The following is a 23,092-nucleotide window of genomic DNA, read 5'->3' on the forward strand; positions in this document are numbered from 1 at the left end:
AGATTTCCGAAGAGCAGTTGGCTCCAACGAGATGCATTTTCTCGGGGAGAAACAGGCTGTATCCAACCTGTAGTCTGGCCAAGGGACCTGCCTAGCCTAACGCCTGCGCCTTCCAGCCGCCGGCACTTGGAGAACCACACGGCTGGATGCGGCAGCGGCTTCCCTCCTGGCAGATTGGAGGACCTGACCTTGCAGATGCCTCTGCTTCTAAGTGGGAGCCGCTAATGAGATTAGTTGCCACTTTCCATTAGCGGTTCCTAAGGCTGGGCCTGTCTCATCCTCCTGGGGAGGACGCCTAAGGAATGTGAAGTGAGTCTGTCCTCCACAAGGTGAGGCTACGGACACAGCCGACGTTTTCGGTTTAGAAGTCAGCCTCCTTTGCTGCCCCGAATCAACTACGGAAAAATCTAGAGAGTGATGAGAAGAGGGAAAGAAGCAACAGCGACATTTTAATCTGGGTATCAAATGGTGGGTGGCTGTTAAGACTTTATCTTCTTTGGAAACTGAGGCATGGACATATTTCACCTGAGACCCCGCCCCCCGGCATTTTCCTGGTTCTGAGAAACAGGACAGTTGCTGTGGGAAGCTCCTGGAAGGCCCACCCCAGGAAGGGCCAGCCTTCACCTTCCGTCTGGTAATGCGACTGATTCCAATCAAGACTATCATTGAAAGGGATCTAGTGAGCAGGCAGAGTTGTTCATTATCCCGTTTCTAGTTTCTTTGGAATGAAACAGAAGCGTTAGGCAGAAATTTGGGACAGAATCTTTCAATGCGCAGAAGCAGGAAAAGCACAGAATTCCGTCTCCTGCTAACCGGCACCTGCGGGAGGGGCCTCCCTGTGCGTACACCACGGCCTCAGGGCCTTGCCCCTTGCACATGGACGTCCCAACACACAGGCCAGTTGAGAGCACTAGACCAGGAGCTGGAATGTTCCAGACCGCTGGTGACTCTCTCTGCCATGGAAGGTCATTCCCTTCTGCCTGGACCTCACTTTCTCAGACTCTCAACGGAAGGGCCTGCCTAGAGGCTCAGGCGACATAGGATTCCAGCACCAGGGCCACTCCTCAAAGGGTCAAGGAAGAAAATCTCCAGATCCCCTAGTGACACCTAGTGTCACTTTGTGTCCCCTACTGACTGGGGACACAAAGGGAATCCCCTCCTGCAGAAGCCGGGGTGGGCAGGGGTGAGGGAGAATATGGGGAGCTTCGTTCGCAGGTGCTCGAGTTCCCCAGGGCAGGGCGCCGTCCAAACAGAAAAGCCGGCCCTTGAGTCGAACGTTTCCGTCTGGCACTAAGAGCCAAGAGAAAACGTCCCCGGGTCGGCGCGCTCCTTGTACAGATTCAATCAGAATTTTAGCTTCGCAAGTGCAGAGCTAGAACATTTCAGGTTTTCCAACCCCAGGAGTGCGGAAGCACACGCTGCTGCCTATATAGCCAGTGCGAACGAACCTGCTGGCTTCTGCGGCCGCCCAAGGTGGGAGCAGGCACGAGGCTCAAGCAACTCTCCGTGCCCCTGGGAACCCCAGCCAGGCCAGGCGGAGACAGAACGGCCTGGGCTGCTTTTAAACTGGAGACGATGTGATTGTCCCCGGGTTTTGCCCACATGGGTCTGGCCTTGGAAGCGCCGAAATAAGGCAGCATTATTTTCAGCTTTGGCTGGGGCCGCCTGCTCCGGCTCTGTGGGCTCCTTCCCCAATCCTGAGACCAGCGCAGACACCACGCCCTCCTGCCCTGCCAGACGGGACCGTGATTTGTGTCCAGCAAGCTGTTCTTTCAAAAAATGAAACACCCTTTGCAAAAAAGTAGGCCGTACTCATTTCTGAAAAGGTACGAGTTCGCTTCTGCTTTCCAGGACTATCCCGCTCACCGATGAGGTCAGCGGGAAGGCCATGGCCGGAGTGGGGAAGGAGGGGCTCAGCCCTGCACCCTCCGGCTCTGACGCCCACCCTCAGCCCACCCGGCGACACCAGACCGCTGCCCGCTCGCTCTCCAGCCTACTTGCCTGGACTCCAGCTCCTCCGTGAGAAGTGGGGGCAGGGCCAGGCTGAAGTTAGGGAGCAGGCACATGGAAATGGCGTGGAGAGAACCAGAGCAATTTGCCCCGCCACCCCCCACCGGACACACAAGCGGAGGCAGGTGGCGCTGTCTCAGCATGCACAAGGCGCGGCCCCCAGGGTGCTGGTGACGAGGAGAAGCCACAGGGACAAGAGCGAAGTCTAGGGCCTGGAGGTGGGGTGCGGGAGTGTGTTCAACGCTGTCTAACGAACTAGAGCGCACGCGATCGCAAAGCACAAGGAACCCATCACGGGTTTCAGAATAAGCACAAGTAGCCACAGGTAGGGGAGGGATTTCTAAACAGCAGCGGTGCACGCACAGGCCGAGCCCACAGCTGGCACCCTGGGAAGGAATCCGGCCCCCTTCACCTCTGCCGGTCAGCCGCAGTGCCCAGTGTCCAGTTCTGGACCTCAACGGGCCCAGCGCAAGGCCATGCAGGTGACAGCTATGCCCCAGCTCTGGTTCAAGGCTTGTCTGTACGGTCATTCACACCCTTGAACTTCTGGCCCAACTCGAAACAGGAAGCCAGGGCAGCCAGGCAAGCCTCATGCTGGGTCGAGAAAGTGGTCAAGGGGGCTTGGGTATTCACCATTTTCATGCTGAAATCTGAGCTAGAAATGTTTGAGTGGCTGGGCAGCACCATCTCCTCCATACCTGTAAGGCAGGGCAGGCTCCTCTAGACCAGCTCTGAACCAATTTAGAGAGAGGCTGGGAGAGATCTCAAGGCCTTAGACCAAATCAGAACACCTTAAAGGAGAGAGATCTAAGCCCGGTCCCAGGATAAGAGCAAACGGGAATAGCCTAGGACAGTAAATGGCGGGGGGAAGCATAAATAATGCAAGAGTGCACCTGTTTGCAAGATGCTCTGTATCCTTAGCTCTGCCCAGAAGGACTTGGATATTCCCAGAGGAAAGGAAGGTGCGTTCCTACCTGCAGTGCTGAGCTGAGAGCACTGCCCACTGGAATTCTGGGACTACTGGCAGTTTAATGAAGACGGCAGAAACCTTGCAGTCCGGTGGCAATAGAGTTTGACAAGACGATTAAAAGCTGACCTCATGCTGGAAACTGAGATCAGACTCACCACACGGAGAAACCAAGTGTGCCAGAGCAGATCTATTTTAAATGCACAAAGGATGTCAAGAAGACCTATTAATCTACCTCTATCTCCTCTATGATTGTTGTTACCCGGAGACATGAACGTGAACAGGAAGCCCTTGGATCCAGTGCTACAAAGAGAATGAGAGAAGGAGGAACATACAGAGAAACTCGTAAGAGAAGAAAGGCTTAGGGCTGAGTGTGCCGGGGGGACACAGGAGCCAGAAGCCTCGGATACCCCCCTACCACTGCTGCGTTTCCAGGCAGCAGAGAAAGATGCCAACTGCGAGTCTGCCCACAGCCTGCTCCCGCGGAGGCCAGAGAGTGGGAGAGGCGTGTGTTCAAGAAGTGATCTCTGACCTTGAGGTCCTGTCCTGCTAAAGATCCTGCGAGTCCCAGACCCTACCCATCCCCTCCCCAGGATGGACATGCTACGCTGCCTGAACCGAGTGTCAACGAGGGTACCGCCAGCTGCCACCCACAGACTATGAGTCGGAGGCTCAAGGCTCCCAGCCCGTGGAAGATGCTGGAATGGAGAAGGGCTACACCACAAGTGAGACTCATTGTCTTCCAGGAGAGAGACCATCGAGACAGGGCAGGGCTGTCCCACCAAGACAGAGGCCCCATTCGGTCCCAGAGAACCCGTCTTAGGGTTTCATGCCAACAGCGGCAAAGCCATGATAAATTCCAGGTCTTGTGGCTTTGCAGACCGAACGTTGCACAGACGGCCACGACAATCTTCTTGTCGTGTAGATTACAGACCTGCGCACCGTTTCTCGTCAGTATTTAGGAGTGACTTCAAATTCAAATGACTCTGATAATATCCATCATGAATATGCATCAAGCCCTTTCTTAGATAAATAATAATTACGTGGCAATTGACATGCCAAAAGAGAAAAGAATTATGGTTGGAGAATGGATTTGTATTCAAGGGGACACTTTCAGGGATGATGTGAGTCGTGGAAGGGCCCTGCGCTGGGGCACTCGGGCTTTGTGCTCCTGTCACCTGGCGCCCCAGGGAGGAGGGGACTCCCAGAACTGCCACATCGCCATTAAGGAGACGAGATGAATTCTGTTACCTGACAAAGAACAGTGATTTCCACCCCCCACCCGTGAGAGGCCCTTAATGGCAGTCTTTCCTTTTTCTTGCTGTTCTGGAAACACCTGCAAACGCTCCTAGCATTAGCACTCCACATCCTTTTGTTCCATGGTTGGAATTTTTGAAAAGGCTCACATCATTTCAGAGCCATGCCCCACTGATTCTACGCTCTCCAACCTGCAAAGGCTTCTGGTGAGCCTTGGGCCCCAGGCCCGTTCTGTGTGAGACCGTGTTGGAAGCTCTTCTCCGAACTAAGTCCCAGCAGATCGGGCTCTGGGCAGGTTGCCGGCAACTTCTCAAGGTGCCCATATGGGAAAGGACAGCTCTGTCTGGGCGACCGCTCCACCCAAGGGTCTCGAGAAGAGTAGGCAGGAGCACTGATGGGATGAGTAAGTGCTCCCCGGAGAAGTCTGCCCCCTGCCATTCCAGAACACAGAAAACCTTATAGGTCAGCCTAGCCCCACAGATCGAGGAGGCCAGTACATGGAGCTGCCTTCCTAGATCGCTCCCCAACCCCCAGTCCTGGGGGCCTCACTGTCCTCCTCTTTCTCCTCACCGTCCTCCTCCACTCCCCCAGGTCCTGACCTGTCGTTCGGTCTCAGAATTTAGCCGATGAATGGTAGGAGCCATCCTGTCCTCGCGGTTCCCTGATGGGCCACAGCGAAGATGAACCTCAGACGCGCGAGGCCCAAGGAAGATGGGGACAATAACGCCCTCCGTGGAAAGCAAGCAGAAGGGACCACTGCCAGAGGCAGCAAGAGACACCGGCTGCCCCCTCCTCAAGAAGGCAGCAGCCGGACCAGCCTCTGGGGCTCAAACAGCACTTTCCTCCTGAGATCAAAGCCAGTCCTCCTGTGGCTCAAATATGGCGGCTACGGTCCTATGAGCTGGATCCCGTTATAGCAAATGCCAAGGCCAGGACACGGTCATGTCCTGCCTGGAAGCAGCAGAGAGCGTTGATGGAGGGTAGGGACCCGTGTGATGGAGGGTGGGGACCTGTGGGGACAAGGTGGGGAGGACGCCAGGGTGGTCTTTGCACAAAGCTGTACTTTAAGCTCTTTTAAGACCAGTTGCACAAAGTCACACCTGTCCTGACTCCAGAGGCACCCCTGTCCACCCCAAACACCAGGAAATGAGGCAGGAAGGGGAGGGTGGAATCGGGCGCATCCTGCTCCTTGGCGAGCTCAAGTCCTTACCCAACAACGTCCAGCCAAGCCAGCCAAGCCCAACTCAGAGCAGGGGATACACGGGAAACCCCGGGGTTTCCTTCCATTCGACTGCATCCCCCCCACCCCCCTTCCCCCATAAGCGATGGTCCCACAGCGTGAGCGATCCCTTCTGGCTCCCTAGGTGTTAAACCTGCCCCTTTCCCCTCGCTAGGGAAGGCGCGTCAAGCCCATGAGAGTGGAGCCTGAGAGGTAGGGAGGAGGCGGAGGAGAACCTGGGCCACAGCCACTTGCGTCTGCTGCTGCTGCTGCTGGAGGAGCTGCTGGAGGAGCTGCATCTGGTGGTGGGAGGACAGCGGCGTCCCTGGGCCCAAGCCTGGGGGCTTCGCCGAGCAAGAGGGAAGGAGCATCCTGGGCGAGGCCGCCAGCATGGGCTCCGGGGGGTGGGGTGAAGCCTGGAGGAGAAAACAAGACAGGCGTGAGCCCGGACCGTGGCCGCTCTTTGCCGCAGGGCACGGACGCGGCTGGAGTGAAATGCTGTGTCCCCAGGGGAAATGTGCTAGGGCCCTGGGCTGGGGCCATCGGGCAGGAAACCCTGCCTGGACCCTCTGTAACTGATCCAGCGTGACAGAGGCAGACGATGAGTACACTGGCTCAGGTGCCCGGATCTTGAGGGGCCGATCTCTAGGGAACCTAGTTACCCACCACCCTGTCACGAGACGGGGAAGGGGACTCCCTCATCCAGGGCTGCCCGCTGGGCCATGAGGCTGTGTAAGGGGGGCCACTGCAGCCGGCCCTGCCTCGCAGGGAGAGCCCCTGGTCTGGACAGACCCTCTCTGCAGGCTGGACATGGTTTCTGGGCCCTCCCCCTCGGTCTCCCTCCCGGCAGGTGGGAAGTGTCACTAAGACAGCTTATGTGGACCAAGCGCAGGGAGAGACGGCTTGTGTCTGCGAGCTCTGCTGCTGGTGCTTCTTCAGGCACGAGGGACGCAGGCACCCACTGACAGGCGGCTCTTGCAGTTTGAGGCAGACCCATGATGCCAAGATAAGGTCAGGCCCATGACGGGGGACTGTACCGCCCTCCAGACTAGAGACGGGCTTCTCCCCATGAGCCACCCACCGACCTGCACCAGAAAAGGCCGACTGACGCCCGGCAAGAAGGGGAGGCGGCCGGGTGGCAGGGAGTCGAAGTGGAGGCCCACTTCTCAGCCTCCTCCTCCCGGCTTTTCCGTTGTGTCTTCAGGTTGGAATGTGCTCTCCAGTTCTCAGTGTCGGTCTGGATTCTATTAAGAATTCCCTGGGAGGGACGCCTGGGTGGCTCAGTTCATTAAGCGGCGGCTGCCTTCGGCTCAGGTCATGATCCCAGCGTCCTGGGATCGAGTCCCACATCGGGCTCCTTGTTCTGTAGGGAGCCTGCTTCTCCCTCTGCCACTCTGTCTGCCTGTGCTCTCTCTCTCTCTCTCTGACAAATAAATAAATAAAATCTTAAAAAAAAAAAAAAAAGGAACTCCCTGGGAGCCCCGTCATCTCAGCTGGAAGATGGGAGGCTGGAGCTGATGGTGCCTGGGTTTCTAACCCCCAAGGGGCCCAGTGCCAGCCTCAGCCCCCATGCATGGGAGTGCCCCAGCGGTCGCTAGCTGCAGGCAGAAGGAGCCCAGACCCACTCTGCCCTGGCAGCTGAGCCTCGGGGATCGGTTGTGGTGTGTGAGGATTAGCTCTGCACAGGCACTGAGTGGAGACGAGGAGCCACGGAGGGCAGGACCTCCATGGAGCACCATCAGGGAGCACTGCGGGGCCTCTGGAGGGTGACGCTCATCAGGCATAACCCTGTGGTGTCCTGACACACTGGGTTATATCGGCACACTGGGCCCCTCTCACAGGAGAGGGAAGCTGCTCTGGGGCCCCCCCGGCCCATGCCCCTCCCTCTGAAGCTGACCCCGCCCGCACGGGCAAGGACGTGACTCTGACAGTGGCCAAGGCCGCTGTCTGTGCTGCTCCAGGAGGTCGTGTGCACGCAGACTGTGTGATGGGTGACCTCCCGCCTACCTTTGGGTCCGGATGGGAGCCTCCTTCCTTCCCGACGGCGTCAAGGTCAGTCACACCTCGGCTGAATTCCAGGATGTCATTCCCCGGGAGCGGGACCTCCACTGCGTCAATGTCCGTCTCCTCCGCGGTGGCCGAGGAGGCCCTCTCGGCTCCGGGGAGCTGGCGGCCTGCAGGACGACAGAGGGCAGGGCAGGGCGCCACCAAGAACACCATCCTCCTCCCTTCCTAGCGCGTCACATTCGTTCCCAGCCCAACCGGATGTTCCCATTTAATCTTTTCAGAGGCCAGAAGCAAAAATGATGTTTCCTTGAGGCTGGACATGACTGCTTTGCCAGACTGGCATAAGGTTGATATAGTCGGGGTGCGGGGTCTCGACAAGAGAGGGGAGGGACTGTCACCTCGACGTCCTCTGAGCTCAGGAGTGGAATCCACCCCGGGAAAGGCTCCAGATCCATGGGCAGCTCCCTGGCCATGCCCCTGGGGGTAACGGACCCCACTCCCAGTGCCCCAGCTCCAATGGCAAAATCAGAGGCTGAGTTAGATGGACAAGGAGGGGTATGTGACAGAAGAATGAGGATGAGGAGACCTGAGGCCCCGTCGGAGACAGGAAGAGCCCCCCAACCCCTCTGAGTGGAGCTAGACTTTGACCTTGTGACCAAGCGCAGAAGTCAGGCAAAGGGCCTTCAGGAGGCAGCAGTGGGGGGACAGAGGGGGTAGGCGGGTTTCAAGCTTTCTCCAGCTTGTCCACACTCCACTGTTCACCTCCCACTGAAGAGAGCAGCTGTGTGCCGCATATGTGTGAAAGTCCTGCTAGTTCTTTTCCTTCAGTCCCTGTTCCTAGTTCTTGATTCTATAAAAACCTGGCCGTTCCTGGGCCATTCCTGGAAGCAGTTTTCTTTCTCTACATTTGGAATTAGGCTCACTGCTACTGTACGCAAATAAGATTGCTTAAACGATTTCAGGGACCAAGCACCACGCAAGAAATGGAAGAGGTTAGCGTCTGTAGGACATATGGAGAGCCTGCTCCTCCCTGAGCAGCCAGGCCTCGGTCATCAGAGGGCCTGCCTTGTAGAACAAATAGGTTTTGTTTTGGTTTTTGTCTTTTTAATATTTATCTACATAATCTCTATACCCGACATGGGTCTTGAACACCACCCCAAGATTAAAAGTTGGTTCTCTACCAAGCGAGCCAGCCAGGTACCCCCAGAACAAACCGTTCTAGCAGGTCTTCCTCCGCAAACCCATGTGAGTCATCTGGGGAAGCAAGTCTGGTATTCCAAATGCCAATGGGGTGCTTGGTTTCCCTCCCGGGGGCTCCGGGACCTGGGACACAGCTGCAGACCATGGCCTGGCAGAGCAGCTCTGCTCCCCTGCGAGACAGCGGGCAGGAACCCAGAGCAGGCTGCATCCCTCCACACCCCTGCGCCCAGAAGCGACCTTCCTGATGGTCAGGAGGGCTAGCCTGTGAGACAGAGGGCTGACGGAGCACTCGTGGTCATTTCTCAGTAGGTGGATGGGCTTGGTTCTCTGTGCCAGTATGGAGAAGAACAGGGTGAGCAGAAATGATTCCCCCTAGTCCCCAGGAGAGGCTCAGTCCCTCGGCACTGCGTATCCATCTGTCGGCACACTAGCCCCTGGGATCAGGCATGCCTGGCCTTCTAGTTCACCTTTCAACACCCCTTAGTCTTGAGGCCAGGGCTGGGTCTCAGTCATGTTTCCCAGGGATCTGGCATGGGGAAGGTATTCAGTAAACACTAACAAAGGAACTAGTGTCATGACAGGATAGCGAAACAGGGCAGTGGGCTACAGAAGCAGGCTGCCCCTCCCCAGCCCCACCAGCTCCCCATTCCCGGAGTCTCCAATACCAAGGGCGCAAAGTGTGTGGAAATACCCAGCCAGAAGCCTGGAGGGATCAGAAACTCTCCTGGGATCTCACTCTGCTTCGGAGGGACTCACAGACTTCTCAGTCATTCTGTTTGTACTAGTGGGGTTCCCACACCAAGGCTGAGGAACCCCTTCCTTGGGAGTCCCAAGCCACGGGACCTGCTTACGGAGGAATTTCCCGGGCTCTCTAATGATCACCTCTGAAGTCCTGAGCTTGGATGATGGCTGACGGGTGGAGGCCAGGATGGTAACAGACCTGTTAGAACCAGGAGGGTAAAGCTGGGGGTAGACAGAATGTTCTGGATGCCATGCCTGTTAGCATACCAGATAAGGCAAATCGAGAGGGTGGACCCACAGCCAGTGGTCTTCCTTAGGTTCTGACAGACAAGTTGGCGGGGTGGGGGGAATATCTCATATTTGCAACTCTCCCAGCATCAGGAAGCTTAAAGGACAAGAAACGCTATGCAAAACCTTCAAGCAAAACTGGGACACTTACAAGATTGGGCACTCTGGATTCCCACATGTAAGAGGGAGAAGTCAGACTGTACTTGGGGGGGGGCAGGGGAGGGGAGGGTAATTTTGCTTTCTGAACTGCTTCTTTAAACTACTTCTACTTGATGCAATGAATTATAACTAGGAACCACAGAACATATGCTGATTTCATTTACTTCAGTAAGTATGTGCAAAACCCCTGTATAGAACAGAAAGGCATTGCGCATCAGAATAAGTGAGCAAAAAGGTGTATTTTCAAGGCTTCCCCAGTCTGATGGAGGAAACAGACAGACACCAAGGTGGCAGCAGGAGGCTGTGTCCCCTTGGAGCTCTCCTGGGTGCAGAGTCGGAGCCGGGGGGTGGGGTGGTGCTAGAGAAGCCAGAGCAGAGGCGCCCCAGCGGGGGGCAAAGATTCAGAGGTATTGACTGCCAATGGCTCTGTACAGCAGGACCCAACCGGGAAGAGTCAGGATTTTATCTGAAAGCAGGTGAGTAATACTGAAGGATTTTCATCCTTTCAAATTTCACCCGAGAAGAGACAACATAGAAAGCAACACTCCAGGGGAGACCCAGGAGGGCTTACGTGAAGGGGGTTGCGGTAGCCCAGGAGAGCAGATATAAAAGGTTTTCAGGGGGCAGGAATGACAGGACAGGGTGACAGACTAACTGTGGTGGGGGGAGAAAGAGGGGTAGGAATCCAGAGAGACAGAGGAAGGGAGAGAGGGATATGGGTAAAATGAGTTTTGAAATTTCTGATTTAGGTGACCTGGTAGGGACTGGTGCCCTTTAGGGCAATTTCAGGAAGAGCAGGGCTATGGGTAAGAGGGAGTTTCAGACCTACTGGAATCACAAGGTCTCTCTTCAAGAGCCAAGTGGAGATACCCATCAGCTGTTGGAGAGTTCAGAAAAAAGGTCTGGTCTGGCAATAAACACCAGTCAAACACATGGGAAGTCCGGAGAGAGCAGCAGGGACTGAGCCCAGCAGAAATGGAAAGGATGCTGGAAAGCAAGTAGCAGATAAAAAAAGAAAGGTTGTGGGGCGCCTGGGTGGCTCAGTGGGTTAAGCCGCTGCCTTCGGCTCGGGTCATGATCTCAGGGTCCTGGGATCGAGTCCCGCATCGGGCTCTCTGCTCAGCGGGGAGCCTGCTTCCCTCTCTCTCCCTCTCTGCCTGCCTCTCTGCCTACTTGTTATCTCTCTCTGTCAAATAAATAAATAAAATCTTAAAAAAAAAAAAAAAAAGAAAGGTTGTGCCCACCCTGTGGTTTGCTAGCTAGGGGCCCTCGGTGACCTTGACCGACGGTCCCAGGAACGGCTGGCAGGGAGCAGACACCGCGTCGTGGGAGTTGAAGGGCTAGCAGCCAGGATGGGGTGACAAGGAAGAAGCTGTATGAGTGCGGATAAATCTGGCAAGAAGCTGAACCGTGAGAGAAAGAGCTAAGGCAGGGGAGAAGCGGGGGGCAAGGCCGGCTGGCGTGGGTTTGTTTTGACGATGAGACCGGCTTGACCTTATCTGTCTGCAGTGGGCAAGAGGTCAGCATTAGCAGAAGACTCAGGTGACCACTTGGGAGAGACGGCACCGGTGGCCTGGTGCTCAGGAGGAAGAAGGTGAAGGTTCATCTTGGCCAGGGGGAGGACACTGGCCACGGGGCGGAAGCTGGACACGAGCAGCAGGACCGGCCGAGCCGAGCCGGAAAGGCGTCGCTGGGTCAATGCAGAACTTGTTACATGTCAAAGATACGGTAATAAAATGGTTTCAGAAAAGATCAGGAGCTTATCGGTTCGGTCGGGAATGCTAGAAATGGCCACTGTGGGGCCTCAAAACTGCCCTGGAAACTTGCTTAAACAACATCACTACTTTCTGGGCACTGATTTAAGGGTTTTACTCATATAAATCATTTACCAGAACTGCCCTCAGAGGCAGGCACTGAAAGATAAACTGAGGAACAGAGCTGGGAAGGCGGGTGCCGGGGCTCCAGGCCTGGGGCTCTGAAGCTGGGTGCTATCACCCTGATCGCCCCCACCCCGGCCACCGGCTGGTTGCTTCCACCTGCAGCCGCCCCCTGACCCCCCAACCCCACTTCAATGCTTCACGGACACACTCCCATATGATCTGGTGTATCTGTCACGGGTTTGTACTGCAACCCCCACTTTGAAGGCCAGCTCCTCGCCCCTGGGGACCCGTCCTGCAGTTCACACTTTATCCCCAGAATCGGTGGGGGGGTGAGAGGGGCAGGCGTGAGAGAGATGCCTGTTGAATGAAGGAGGATGCTAAAACCAAGGGGAAACAGAGAGTCGGGCTGCAGTCGCCGGGGCTGGAGGAGCCGGGGAGGCAGGGGAGCAGACGGGACCCCGAGCAGCAGATGACACAGGTGCACGGTAAACGTCACCCCGCCCACTGCTCACTGTCTCGACGGTCAGAGCTTTCTTTTCAGGAAGTTCTATTCTTCCCAAGGATTCCAAGCCCTTCCCCTCATGGGATGGCTGCCGCGGGAGAAGGGTGCCTCCAAGGAAACGCGATCTCTCCCAGGAAACCCTCTCCAGGAGCCAAAGAAACCACACGAGGCAGAGCAAGGCAGGCGGAAGGGGAGCCGAGGCCCCACCTGGCTCCGAGCCCCAGGGACGGGCCCAAGGCAGCCGCTGCCAGAAGATACAAAAGATAAATCTCCCCGGGGGTAGGGAACGGTGGAAAGAATGAGGGAGGAACGAAAGGCAGGCACAGAGGGTGCGGGGCTGGCAGCACACGCAGACAAGGTCAATGCCATCTTGAAAGCGTTGCTGAAACCAGAAGGCAAGGGGCGGACGAGACATCAAAGGCAGCACAACCCGGTGCCGTCCAAGTCCTCGGAGTAAACAGGTCGGCCCTGCACAGTCACGGGCCTGTTGTCAGGTCACGTGGGGCGGCTCTGGTGGGGGCGGGGTGGGGGTCGGGGAAGGGGGAGAGAAACCTGCGGTAAATGGAAACCTCTGGAACATGGATGCGAGGGGCTCGTAACAAAACACACACACACCAACCAACCGCTCTACCCTGGTGTTTCAGGGTGCCTCATTACAAGCGAAGACCCCGCTGCAGTCAATAAATGGTTCTGGGGGAGGCAGTATGGACGGAAGAGACGCGCTCCTAGTGCTTTACAGCGGGTCAGCAAGCAGGAGGGGCCGTAAAGAGCACGGGACTATGGGGCCAGGCAGGGAGCAGCTTTCCTGGAGGAAGGAAGATTTTCCATTCCAGATCCGTGGCATCCCAAACCTAGTGTTCTAAGTAGACGTACCCTTCGTGGTAACGGCTGCAATCGGAGGGGACCCTAATTCGTCACTAAACTCAGACCTACCCCAAGACCTTGGGACTCAAGAGATCCTCCTGCCTCCTTCCCTCAGTGCGTAATGGGGGAGGTCACGCATTTCCGACTCTGAGCCACAGAACTAGCTATTGTGTAACATGTCTTTCGAGTACCATACAGTTGGCCCTTGAGCAACATGGGAATTAGGGGCACCGACCACCCCATGAGGTTGAAAATCCACGTGTAACTTCTGATGCCCCCCAAACATGACTAAGAGCCCACCGTTGTTAATAACTGTATCAGTAATAGTCAACCAACACATATTTCGTAGGTTAGAGGTAACACACCATAATCTTAGAATAAGAAAGTTGGAGAAAAGGACATGTTATTAAGAATGATGGTGGTTGGGGAGGTTGGCAGGATCGCAGGAGTGGGACCTTGGGGTGAGACCGGCGGGCTGAGCAGAGAGCTGGTGATAGTGACAGTGACAGTGACTGTGGGTTGAGACCAACGTGACTGTGCTCCTCCAGCTGTGGTGGATGGTCAGGGCTGAAATAACAGGCTCGCCAGCCATGCCACCCCTTCCCTTATTACCTTCTCAGTGAGCATTTTCTCAAGTAACATTAGTATACATAAGACCTCAGCTACCTGGCTTCTCCTGCAACCCCTCTCCCCAAGATGTAATGTAAATGATGCCCTACATATAGAAACACCCGGTCTAGTACAGTTTCTTCCAAGTTTAAGAGGTCAAAGACCTGAGTTTCATCCTTAAGGAGGTCCAGCACAGATCAGATGTCTGTGTAACCTATTGGCATCCCTGCAGCGCAGGACATGTGACAGGGCCTCTCCCCTCCTCGTGTAAATGAGGATACAGGCCTGCAGAGTGATGGAAACTGTATCAGGGAAATAGACGTAAACATACTGATTTTAAGGAACTGAATCATGGGACTGTGGAGATGTGACAAGTCCAAAATCTGTAGGGCGAGCTCAAGACCCAGGGAAGAGTTGCAGTCCAAGACCAAAGGCCATTTGCTGGCAGAATCCCCCTTTTGCTCTATTAAGGCCTTCAACTGATTTGTTAAGGCCCACCTACATCACTGAGGGTGTTCCGCTGCATTCAAAGCCTCCTGATTTAAATGTTAGTCTCTGGGCACCGGGGCGGCTCAGTCAGTTGGGCGCCTGCCTTCAGGTCAGGTTATGGTCTCAGGGTCCTAGGATCGAGCCCCACCATCTGGCTCTCCGCTCAGCGGGAGCCTGCTTCTCCATTTCTTTCTCCCTCTGTGCTCTCCCTCACCCCCCCCCAAATAAATAAATAAAGTCTTTAAAATAAATGTTAATCTCATCTGGAAAACAGCTTCCCAGCAACATCTAGAATAACATCACATGTTGGATGTGCTGGGGTCTCATGACCCATTCAGGGACACATTCACGCCTCGGTATTTCTAGCTAGTGTAGCTTCATGTCTTCATGTCTGCACAGCCACTCATCTGTCATCGCTCATTTTTCCAGGAATTTTTCTATTCTTTCTTGTTTATTTTTCCATATTTCTGTTAAAATAATAACAGCTAATATGTATCTGGTGTTTACTATGGACCAAGTGTTTCACAAGTATCTGTTCATCTGTGGTCACAAAAATCCTATGAGATGGACACGACTTTATTCTTGTTTTCTTCCAAAGAGAGAACTAGGGCCCAGAGAGGTTATTAACTTGCCCCAGATCACACAGCCAGGGTCTGGTGCTGCCAGAATTAAAACCAATCATGTGCGTTCTTGAGCCCTTTGCAGTGTGAGCTTTTACTTTGTTGTTTGACCTCCTGAGTTGATACTTCACTAATTTGATTTTCACGATTGGTTATCTGTTAACGTAAACAGTTGAAACTTTGGATTTTCCTCTGCACACCACGTTATCTGTGTCCCCCGGGTTCTGAATATCATAGCTTTTTGTGGTGCCCCTCACGCTGTCAGAAATTTGTATTGTTTTGTTAAAGCGGGAGAGGAACACGAGAATTCGTATTTGTATAAGGCGCGCAGGTTTCCTGACTTTCGATGACTCCTCCAAAATGAGAGGTACTGAAAATATGTCCGCATCACAGGTTTACAGCACTACAGAACTTAGAAAACTGGGAAAGAGCTATTAAGGTCACTACAAACTTTATCTTCTTTCTGATTTGTTTCACAAATGCGCTTTTGTACTGGAGTTTTCCTGGGGGTCGGATTTGGTAGCATCAGCCGTTTAAATGCTTCCTTGTTCAATAAACATCTGTAATTTTCTATTAGGAAAGTCACACGCGCTTCCATAAGGAAGGTTTGGAATCCAGAGAGAGAAAAAACACTAAGTTGTTTTTTGAAGTGGACCGATTGCCCGGACCCTGGTGGAGGGAGGCGTGGCCCCATATTGGGTATCCCCCAACCCGTCCACCCACGCTCACCGCAGCCGCCTGCCGGGTGCCTACCTGGGTCCCCTGAGCTGCTGCTGTTCCTCTCGCTCTCTCCGTCCTCCTGGCCGTCTGCGTTCTGCTGCGTGTGCTGGAGGCTCAACTTATGGCAGACCTCGAAAGCCTGCCCGACCGTCCGCACGATTCGCATAGCCTGGCTCTGGGAAGGAGAAAGGAAAGAGAAGAGCCAGTGAAGGGCGTGGGGACCCTTTGCAAGGACACAAGAAAGGCCAGGGATGGGAGAGGACGTGCCGGGGCCTCGCAGACAGAAACCCACAAAAAGAGATGGAAAGTGATGTCCATGCTGACCAAGAGGAGTGCGAAGCCAGTTTTCTTCTTGAAATGGCCCAGAAAGTAGACACTCACCAGGGTTCCGTCACAGTAAGTCAACTGGAAGGACACACACCAAACACCCCCGTTCTGGACTCAGCCCAATTCCTCCTCCCGGGTTTAACAAAAGTGGTCAAGATCTTCTGACGCCTTCGCCAAGTATAATCACACGTTCAGTGGGTTTGCCACGCGACCGGCAACTCAGCTGCCACTTTTTCCCTCCTGGGACCGATGAGTCTGGGCTGAGGGGATGTTTAACTACTTTTAACAAACAGCCCAAGGACAGAGCTTGACTCTAGCTCTCCTTAACTTGGAGGAGGAGGAGGAGACGGGACAAGGGAGCTTCGGCCCCTATAGTCTCAAGGGACCCACGCAGGCTCCCAGGAAGAGCCCCCAGCACGGTTTCCAGGGCCAGGCCTCCGGAGGGGACAGCTGACCGAGCACATTATCAATCCGCTTTCACCTTCCTCCCAAGACTGAGTCTGGTGCAAGCGACAGGCTGGGTGAGCTCCGCTCACTGCTCCTTGTGCGTGGGGGTCCCCAAACGTCCCACCACCACAGCAGTTTATTTAACCGTGGCTCTCCCCGCTACGCCCGTGTCTGAGATTCGTCACATTCTGACTGATCAGACCCCAGGTCGGCTGTGCCTACCCGGCCAAGCTCCATAGTCATTCGAGCATCTGTTGCTAAAATATCTCAGGTTCTCCTGGGGTGGACAAGGGACCAATTCCACCCCCCCGGGAGTCACAGACACGCTCCGTAACTGGCTTTGAGGATGATGTTAGAAGCTGGCAAGTCCTCACACACGTGCCCCTGAACCTAGGGGATTAGACAGGGGCTGGGCCAGGACTCCTCACCTTCTCTTCGAAAGGGAGCGCTCGGAGTTCAATCCAGCGGGAACCGGCTCTTCGGAGGACCTGCGTTTCTCCCGCATCCCAGCCGGACGACCGAGCACACTCAGGACGGACCTCTGGAGAGCCTCGACTGGGGCCCACATCTCTGTCCCCTTTCTCAGGGACAAACGTCCAGAACATACCCTCCCACTGCCATCACTGACAAGCCCAGGGCGGCCGGAAGAAAGTGGGCTCAGCCCCCCTCGTGCTTCGCGCTCACACGTTAGTTCGCTCACCACCAGCGGCCGGGGACCCTCAGCTCGGTTCCCCGAAGAGGCAGAAAATGCGGACTTTGGGTTCCCCGGTCCCACCATCCCTGTGTCGCTAATGGCTCCCCGCCTCCTCGCCTCAGGCCCCCGCTCCTTCTGACCTGCCCTTCGTGACAGCTGTTCTGTGTGCGCCTCTGTGATGTCACCCGAAGCGCTGAATCGGCGCCGTCTACGACCTCCCCTCACCTGCCCAGTACGACTAAGGTGCCGGCCAGCGCCTCCTGCAGTGCTCGGCTCAGCCCTGGGGCAGAGAGGCAATTAAGAAAATGAATAGGAAAGGCTGCACTGACTCTATCACAACAGAAACAGAGATGTTAAGAGAGTTGCCTCTTACTACACAGGTGAGCACCAAAAGCGAAATGCACAACCACCCTTGGCCCACAGCGCGTAACAGAGGAGAAGCGACGGGCCGGATGATCTTTGGTCTGCGCTTGTGTGATGGTTTCCACCACCAGGAAATTGTCGGATTCGAGTTCTAGATGTGCACATTCACGGCTAAACGGCTTCCTTCGGTTTGTGCTAATGGAGTCACATCTCCACTCACAGTGAAAGGACCCAGTGGCACGTTCCGTGGAGAGCCCTCGAACTTGAACACAGAGTCAAGCTACCCGGCAGCCTGCTTTACAGGTGGAGAGAGACCTGTAAGAGCACGGGGCTCCCTTCTCACCACTCCAGGAGCTGTGAGACGCTGGATGGCTCCAGTTCTCAGAAATGGCTGTGCAAGTTCTGCTGCCCACTGACCTCTCAGGCTCCCCTCCCCTCCCCAGTGGGAAGTCTACTGTTAGGTGATTCCCATTTAAGGATCCCACTAAGGGAAGTTACTGGAAGGAGGCTTGGAGAGCCAACCTGTGCCAGGCAGGGCCTGTCCCTCCCTCCGCTGGTGCCATCTGCTCTCTGCACAGCCGTGCTGCTTCCTGCCTGCTGGGCCTGCTGCACCCAGGGACTGGGCCTTCTGGTCTTCCAAGCAAGAAAGCTGGTTCTGCCTGCCACCGCCGAGGAATGCAGGACTCACATGTGCTAAGACTTACTAGTTCGTACGCCATGCCTAAGCCCACGAGGGAGGACTCTCACTAAAAGCAGCTTTCGAAAGAACCTCTCCATAGGTCCCCACGGGCCACAAGCAGCTGCTCACATCTCATGACCACAAACAGGCCTTCGGACATCAGAGTGGAGATGTAAAGCTGAGAAGGCAGCCAGGCATGGAGCAGGACGCACGAGTGGCCTGCTGGGAAAGCAGTCTTCCCCAGGTCCAGAATCTGGCCCTTCTCTGGAATTTGCTAGATTTCTACAAAGTGTCACTTGGCCACATTTTTTTCTCGACAAATCCTGGTTGGTCTCACAAAAGTCCCCTGACAGTGCTCGGCCACGTGGATCCAATGTTCCCGTCCAAAAGCCACTTTCCATCAGCAGCCCCAAAGCATTTGTGGGCTCTGAGTTGTCAAGACTAGGCCGGCAGTGGTCACTTTGATGTTTTTCAAAGCTGGGAAGGAATATCTAACCTCGGAGTAGCTCTCGGCCACAGATGGGGAGCACGGCAGCTCAGGAGAGTGCTGATTACAGGCGATTTAGTGAAACAGGCCTGGAATGGAGGCAGTCTTACAACTTGGTGCTACTTATTACCCTCTAGACACACAGAAATGCTTCTTTAAACCATTCCATTTATTCACGCCAACAAAGCCTCCACCCCCTCCCCGACCGCAGGCCATCCGTCTGTCCAGCACAGGGGTCAAGACACAACCAAAGGCTGTCTGTCCTCTTTAGTGTGCCTACTGGGGCTGCCAACGGCACGCTTAATGGGTGTCAGTATCCAGGGAACCGCAGCAGCCACCAGGAACTAAGGCCACGTTCTCTGTGACAGTGGGCGGCGACTCAAAGGCACACGAGAGCCTGCAGTGGTGGCTTCAGGAAGACAGAAATCAAAAGGTTGATGCCCCCGTACTTGGCTGATCCAAGGAAAAAGTATAGCCTGTCCTGATTTTAGCTTCTCTTCCCATGTTAAGCGACCCTGTTGTTGGTTGGCCCTGTTGACACAAGCGTGAAGACTGGTAGCTATTTGTCTGATTCTGCAGCTGACTTAATGAATGACCTTGGGCACTGCTCCGCTTTTTGCTGTCCTGGAAGAAGGTGTATTTCTCAATCTGGAGATGATGAAATGAGTCCTCGGGTAAGCAAGGAAAGGGAGGAGCAGGTGCTCATCATGGATATGAAGATGGCAAAGGCAACAGTAAGAGGGAGAAACGTGGGGCACGCTCCTCCTTAGTCTACGGCTGTCTCTTCTCCACTCTCGTCTACTGCGCCCGCCCCCTGCACTTGAGACCCGTCTGCCACGTGCTTCTGATTTCTAGGGGTCTGAAGTCCAATAAGTCAGTTCCAGAATGGCCCCTGGTTCATGATTCTTCTCAGCAATCAAGTCCAATGCCCTTCCTTACCTCGACCTGAACTACCACAGAATCTGAACAACAACAACAAAATAGAACTGAAGATCATGATTCTTTAATGTGCTTTTTTTTTTGAACTGTAGTAAAAGATTTAAGCTTATATCTACCAAATGATTGCAGTGTACAGAATTCACAATGCTGAAGCAAAAAAATATATTTGGACTTCAACACGAGGAAGATCCAAGGTAAGAAGGCTCTGAAATTGGAGATGGGTGAGGATTCTGTCCAACAGGTTATGGGATGGCCTTGATCTATAATCTGATTGAGGCAGCGCCCGGGACACCAGAATATTGCTCGCGATGGGGAAAGTTTGGTTTCAAAGTGAGTATGAGCTTTGACATCGACAGGACACAGGAGATCTTAAAATTTCCAGTACACTGCTGGGTTCTTCCTTGTACTCTGCTAGTCCATGAACCATAGGACCATAGAGGAAAGAAGGCTGGGTTATAACCTCGCTACTGGCACTCACTACCCAGGTGACCAGGAGCAAGCTGACTCACCTTTCCAGGTACCGATTTCCCCATCCATAAACAGAGAGGTATGGACCAGGTGAGTTCTGAAACCTGTGGTTTCTCTATTTTGACTTCCCAACTCCATCCCACTACCCCAGCATTTAAGACACACAAAAAAATGCTCTTCCCCTGAGTGTCAGACCTCCCTCTCCTTCATCTTAAACTTGGTGGGGCAAGTGACTTATTGTTTAGCCCACGACCGTCATCATCAACCCAAGTCTATCGCAAGCGATCAAGGACAGACTGTGAGACTTCTCAGCAGTGGGCCCTCATCTGACAGTGACAGCATTACAGGAGGAAGTCATTTCTCCTAACCCAAACCAGCTGAGCCGTGATGGCAGGCAAAATGATTTCAAGGAGCTGCCCGCGAAGAGAACGGAGCTTCCTACAGCTTCTGTTAATCACCAACACTTCACGCACTGACGCGCTATTAAGTACAGTCACACTTAATCAGGGCTGACAGCCTCATCCTCCTGGGGGCAGGAGGAAAAGACAGGAGGGCGACAGCCACTGCATAGGAGAGGTCAAGAGGCAAGAGGCAGGAGGCAAGAGGCCTTGCACATGAATACTAGCGTCGAACCCCCCCAAGGGGGCTGGGAGGATGCCGTGGTCATTAGGAAACCTCTCCACTAGAAGCTCTGGCGAGGAGAAGCCCCACTCCCAGCTCAGGGTGAGGAGGCGGAAGGCCCGGTTCTAGCGTCAGTGGCACTGTTGACTCACTGTGCGACCAATGGCAAACTACTTCCCTGGGCCCTTCCTTCCCCAACTATATGATGGAGTCAGTACCTACCCTACAAAAACAGTGAGAGGAAAAAAAGGAAAATCTATGTCAGAGTGCCTTGGGTCATTCAGAGTTAAGGAGCTCTCCGTGCACAAGTGACAAGGGCAGGAGAATCTCACTGTAAACAGGTCTTGGAGAACAAGGCTACTCCTTGTTCTTCAACTTCCTGATGGAAAACAGTACAATGGCGTGGTTAAGAGTCAGATTCTCTGGGCTCAGTCCCACTTGTTATGACTTATGCCCCTTAAGCTTCTGTTTTCCCATCTGGAAAATGAAGAGTGGACAAGTGCCTATCTCACACACCTGCCGCAGGAATGACGTAAAAGAACTTACATATAGAGAGTTTAGAAGAGTCACAGGCATAGCAGGTAAACAAAACAGATGACTTCCTTCTAAGCCAGAACCTGAGTGACCCAGGGTCCTGGGTGACCAGCAGGTGCTAGGCTGGCTTGCCACAGTCTTCTGCTGTCTGGCTCCTGACAAGAGCCCAAGAGGAGAACCACGCCGGCCGTATGCGTGAGCAACTCGCGCGAGGGTCCCCAGACCCAGAATCACGGTCGTGTGGGGGCACAAACGGGGGCCTCCAACAGGACAGCAGAGACGCCTCACCCCTGTCTCAACCCACAGGAGAGACAGCTCTGCTCCCCAGGGTGAACGGGAACCACATGAGGAGACTGTCTGGGCCCTGGGCGCCCACCCTGGGGCCATGGTGTGATCCAAACAGTGATACCCCAAGCCCTTGACACAGCAAGGAGCTCATCAGTGGGTTTTCCACACTGTGAGCAACACAAAGGCTCTGGAGAACAGCCAGGCCCGCTGGCTGCCAGTCAAAAGATCTCCCGATCGACCTCCAATGCTCTGAAAACATCCCTGCAACACACGTCTCCTGAGGGCATGGAGTCCCCACACCCCCATACCCCCTAAGTTCCTATGACTGGCCAATTAAAACTCTCACCCAAACTATTACCTCCCCAGGCCAGAAGCGCTTTACAAAACCGCAAATCACCGTCCCTAGAGACTCACCGGGATAAGCATGTAAAACCTTGCAGGCGGGTCCCCCGCGCGCCCCTCTGCAGGCTTCGCCGCACAACTCACTTCTCCTCACTGGCTCTTCCACGCACACTTGGGCAGCAGCACACCCCACAGGCTGGCGATAGCATTCTTCCAGCTGCGTGGCTGCAGGCCAGCAAGGGGTCTGAGAACCCACTCCTCCGAGAGTAACAACCTCAGGAGCCAAGGGGAAAAGGGCCATGGAAAATAGAAGAGCCAGATCCGAATGAGGCCCGAGAGCTTGGAGACACCGGAAAAGCTGAACTGAGAGGGAGCCAGGCGACCGCTGCTTGTCACTGGGTAATAAGAACCTAACTCCGTGCTTCGCTTCGAGGTCAAAGTCCCAGTGGGCCCTGCTCCCCGAATCAGGTTTTGGCCGAAGGACGGGACGACCCCACTGTGTTTGTGTCACTCTGCTAGATGTGATGGCAAAGCAAACAGAAGGAATGATACCTTTTACCCTAGGTTTCCCTGCTCAAAATTCTTCCATTCTGACTCCGGCCAGTGCCTCTTCAGGCGACCGTGGGCAAGTCACTGCATCTCTCTGAGCTTCCGTTTAGTCATCGGGGAAACGGGGGTGAAAACTACCTGCCCGAACTTCCTCACAGAGGTTTTAGAAGACTCCAGCAAGGTTAGATATTAAAGTACTTGGTAAATTATAACATGCCGTGTATAGCTCGAATAAATCCCAAGGCCCACGTGGTCCAGTCTCCAGACAAAATGGAAGTCGGATGGACAGTCGGGCACTCAAAATGAATTAAAAGGGATCGCAGTCTTCAGCTGCACCTGTCAAAGCACATTATGGGGAGCCGATTCTTAATTCTCAGGAACACTGCGTTTCCCAGATCCCTTACACCTCCGAACTAGAGAAGAGCCATTCACCCTCCCAAGCCCCCCGTGCTTGTCTGCGGCCCCTCTGGCTTCTCTCTGCCCCCCTCCCCCTCCTCCTCTTCCTATCAGTTCTTCAACACGCAGCTGGACTCGGCCCCACTGACACACTCTCCCTCCACTGTCCTATCATCTACAAGTCTGGCAACTTGTGCATTTTCCTTCCACCTTTCCAGTTCTAGGTCCTTCTATCCAGATTTCATGATCTGCATTAAAAAGCCTGGGAACAGGTGGCCAAGGGCACCAATCTCCTTAGAGGAAGAAGGTAAATTGGCAAAGCACGGGGGACAAGTCGGGAACTGGACACACACATTAGTGAATCACAGCCCCGTCACGTATTACCCTGATTAGGCCTACTTGACACAGTCCCTACAAATCCATTAA

General features: G+C 54.5%; 1 protein-coding gene across 5 annotated transcripts in view; it reads right to left on the reverse strand.

Moving 5' to 3' along the window:
* The window catches only part of LOC309850364 (carboxyl-terminal PDZ ligand of neuronal nitric oxide synthase protein-like), a 264,278-nt gene that overhangs the window by 20,408 nt on the left and 220,778 nt on the right, over positions 1–23,092 (reverse strand). For 4 of the 5 annotated variants that reach the window (XM_082704194.1, XM_082704193.1, XM_082704195.1 and 1 more), the window contains 3 exons: positions 15,566–15,707; positions 7,461–7,627; positions 5,690–5,869 (listed from right to left, as the gene is read on the reverse strand). In XM_082704194.1, coding sequence (XP_082560320.1) covers positions 5,690–5,869; positions 7,461–7,627; positions 15,566–15,707 — 489 coding nt within the window. Of the gene's footprint in view, positions 1–2,001; positions 5,538–5,689; positions 5,870–7,460; positions 7,628–15,565; positions 15,708–23,092 lie in introns of those variants that run through there. The other variant, XM_082704197.1, reaches the window with a different exon arrangement.

Source organism: Mustela nivalis (assembly GCF_964662115.1).
Source record: "Mustela nivalis genome assembly, chromosome: 16".
NCBI lineage: Eukaryota > Metazoa > Chordata > Mammalia > Carnivora > Mustelidae > Mustela > Mustela nivalis.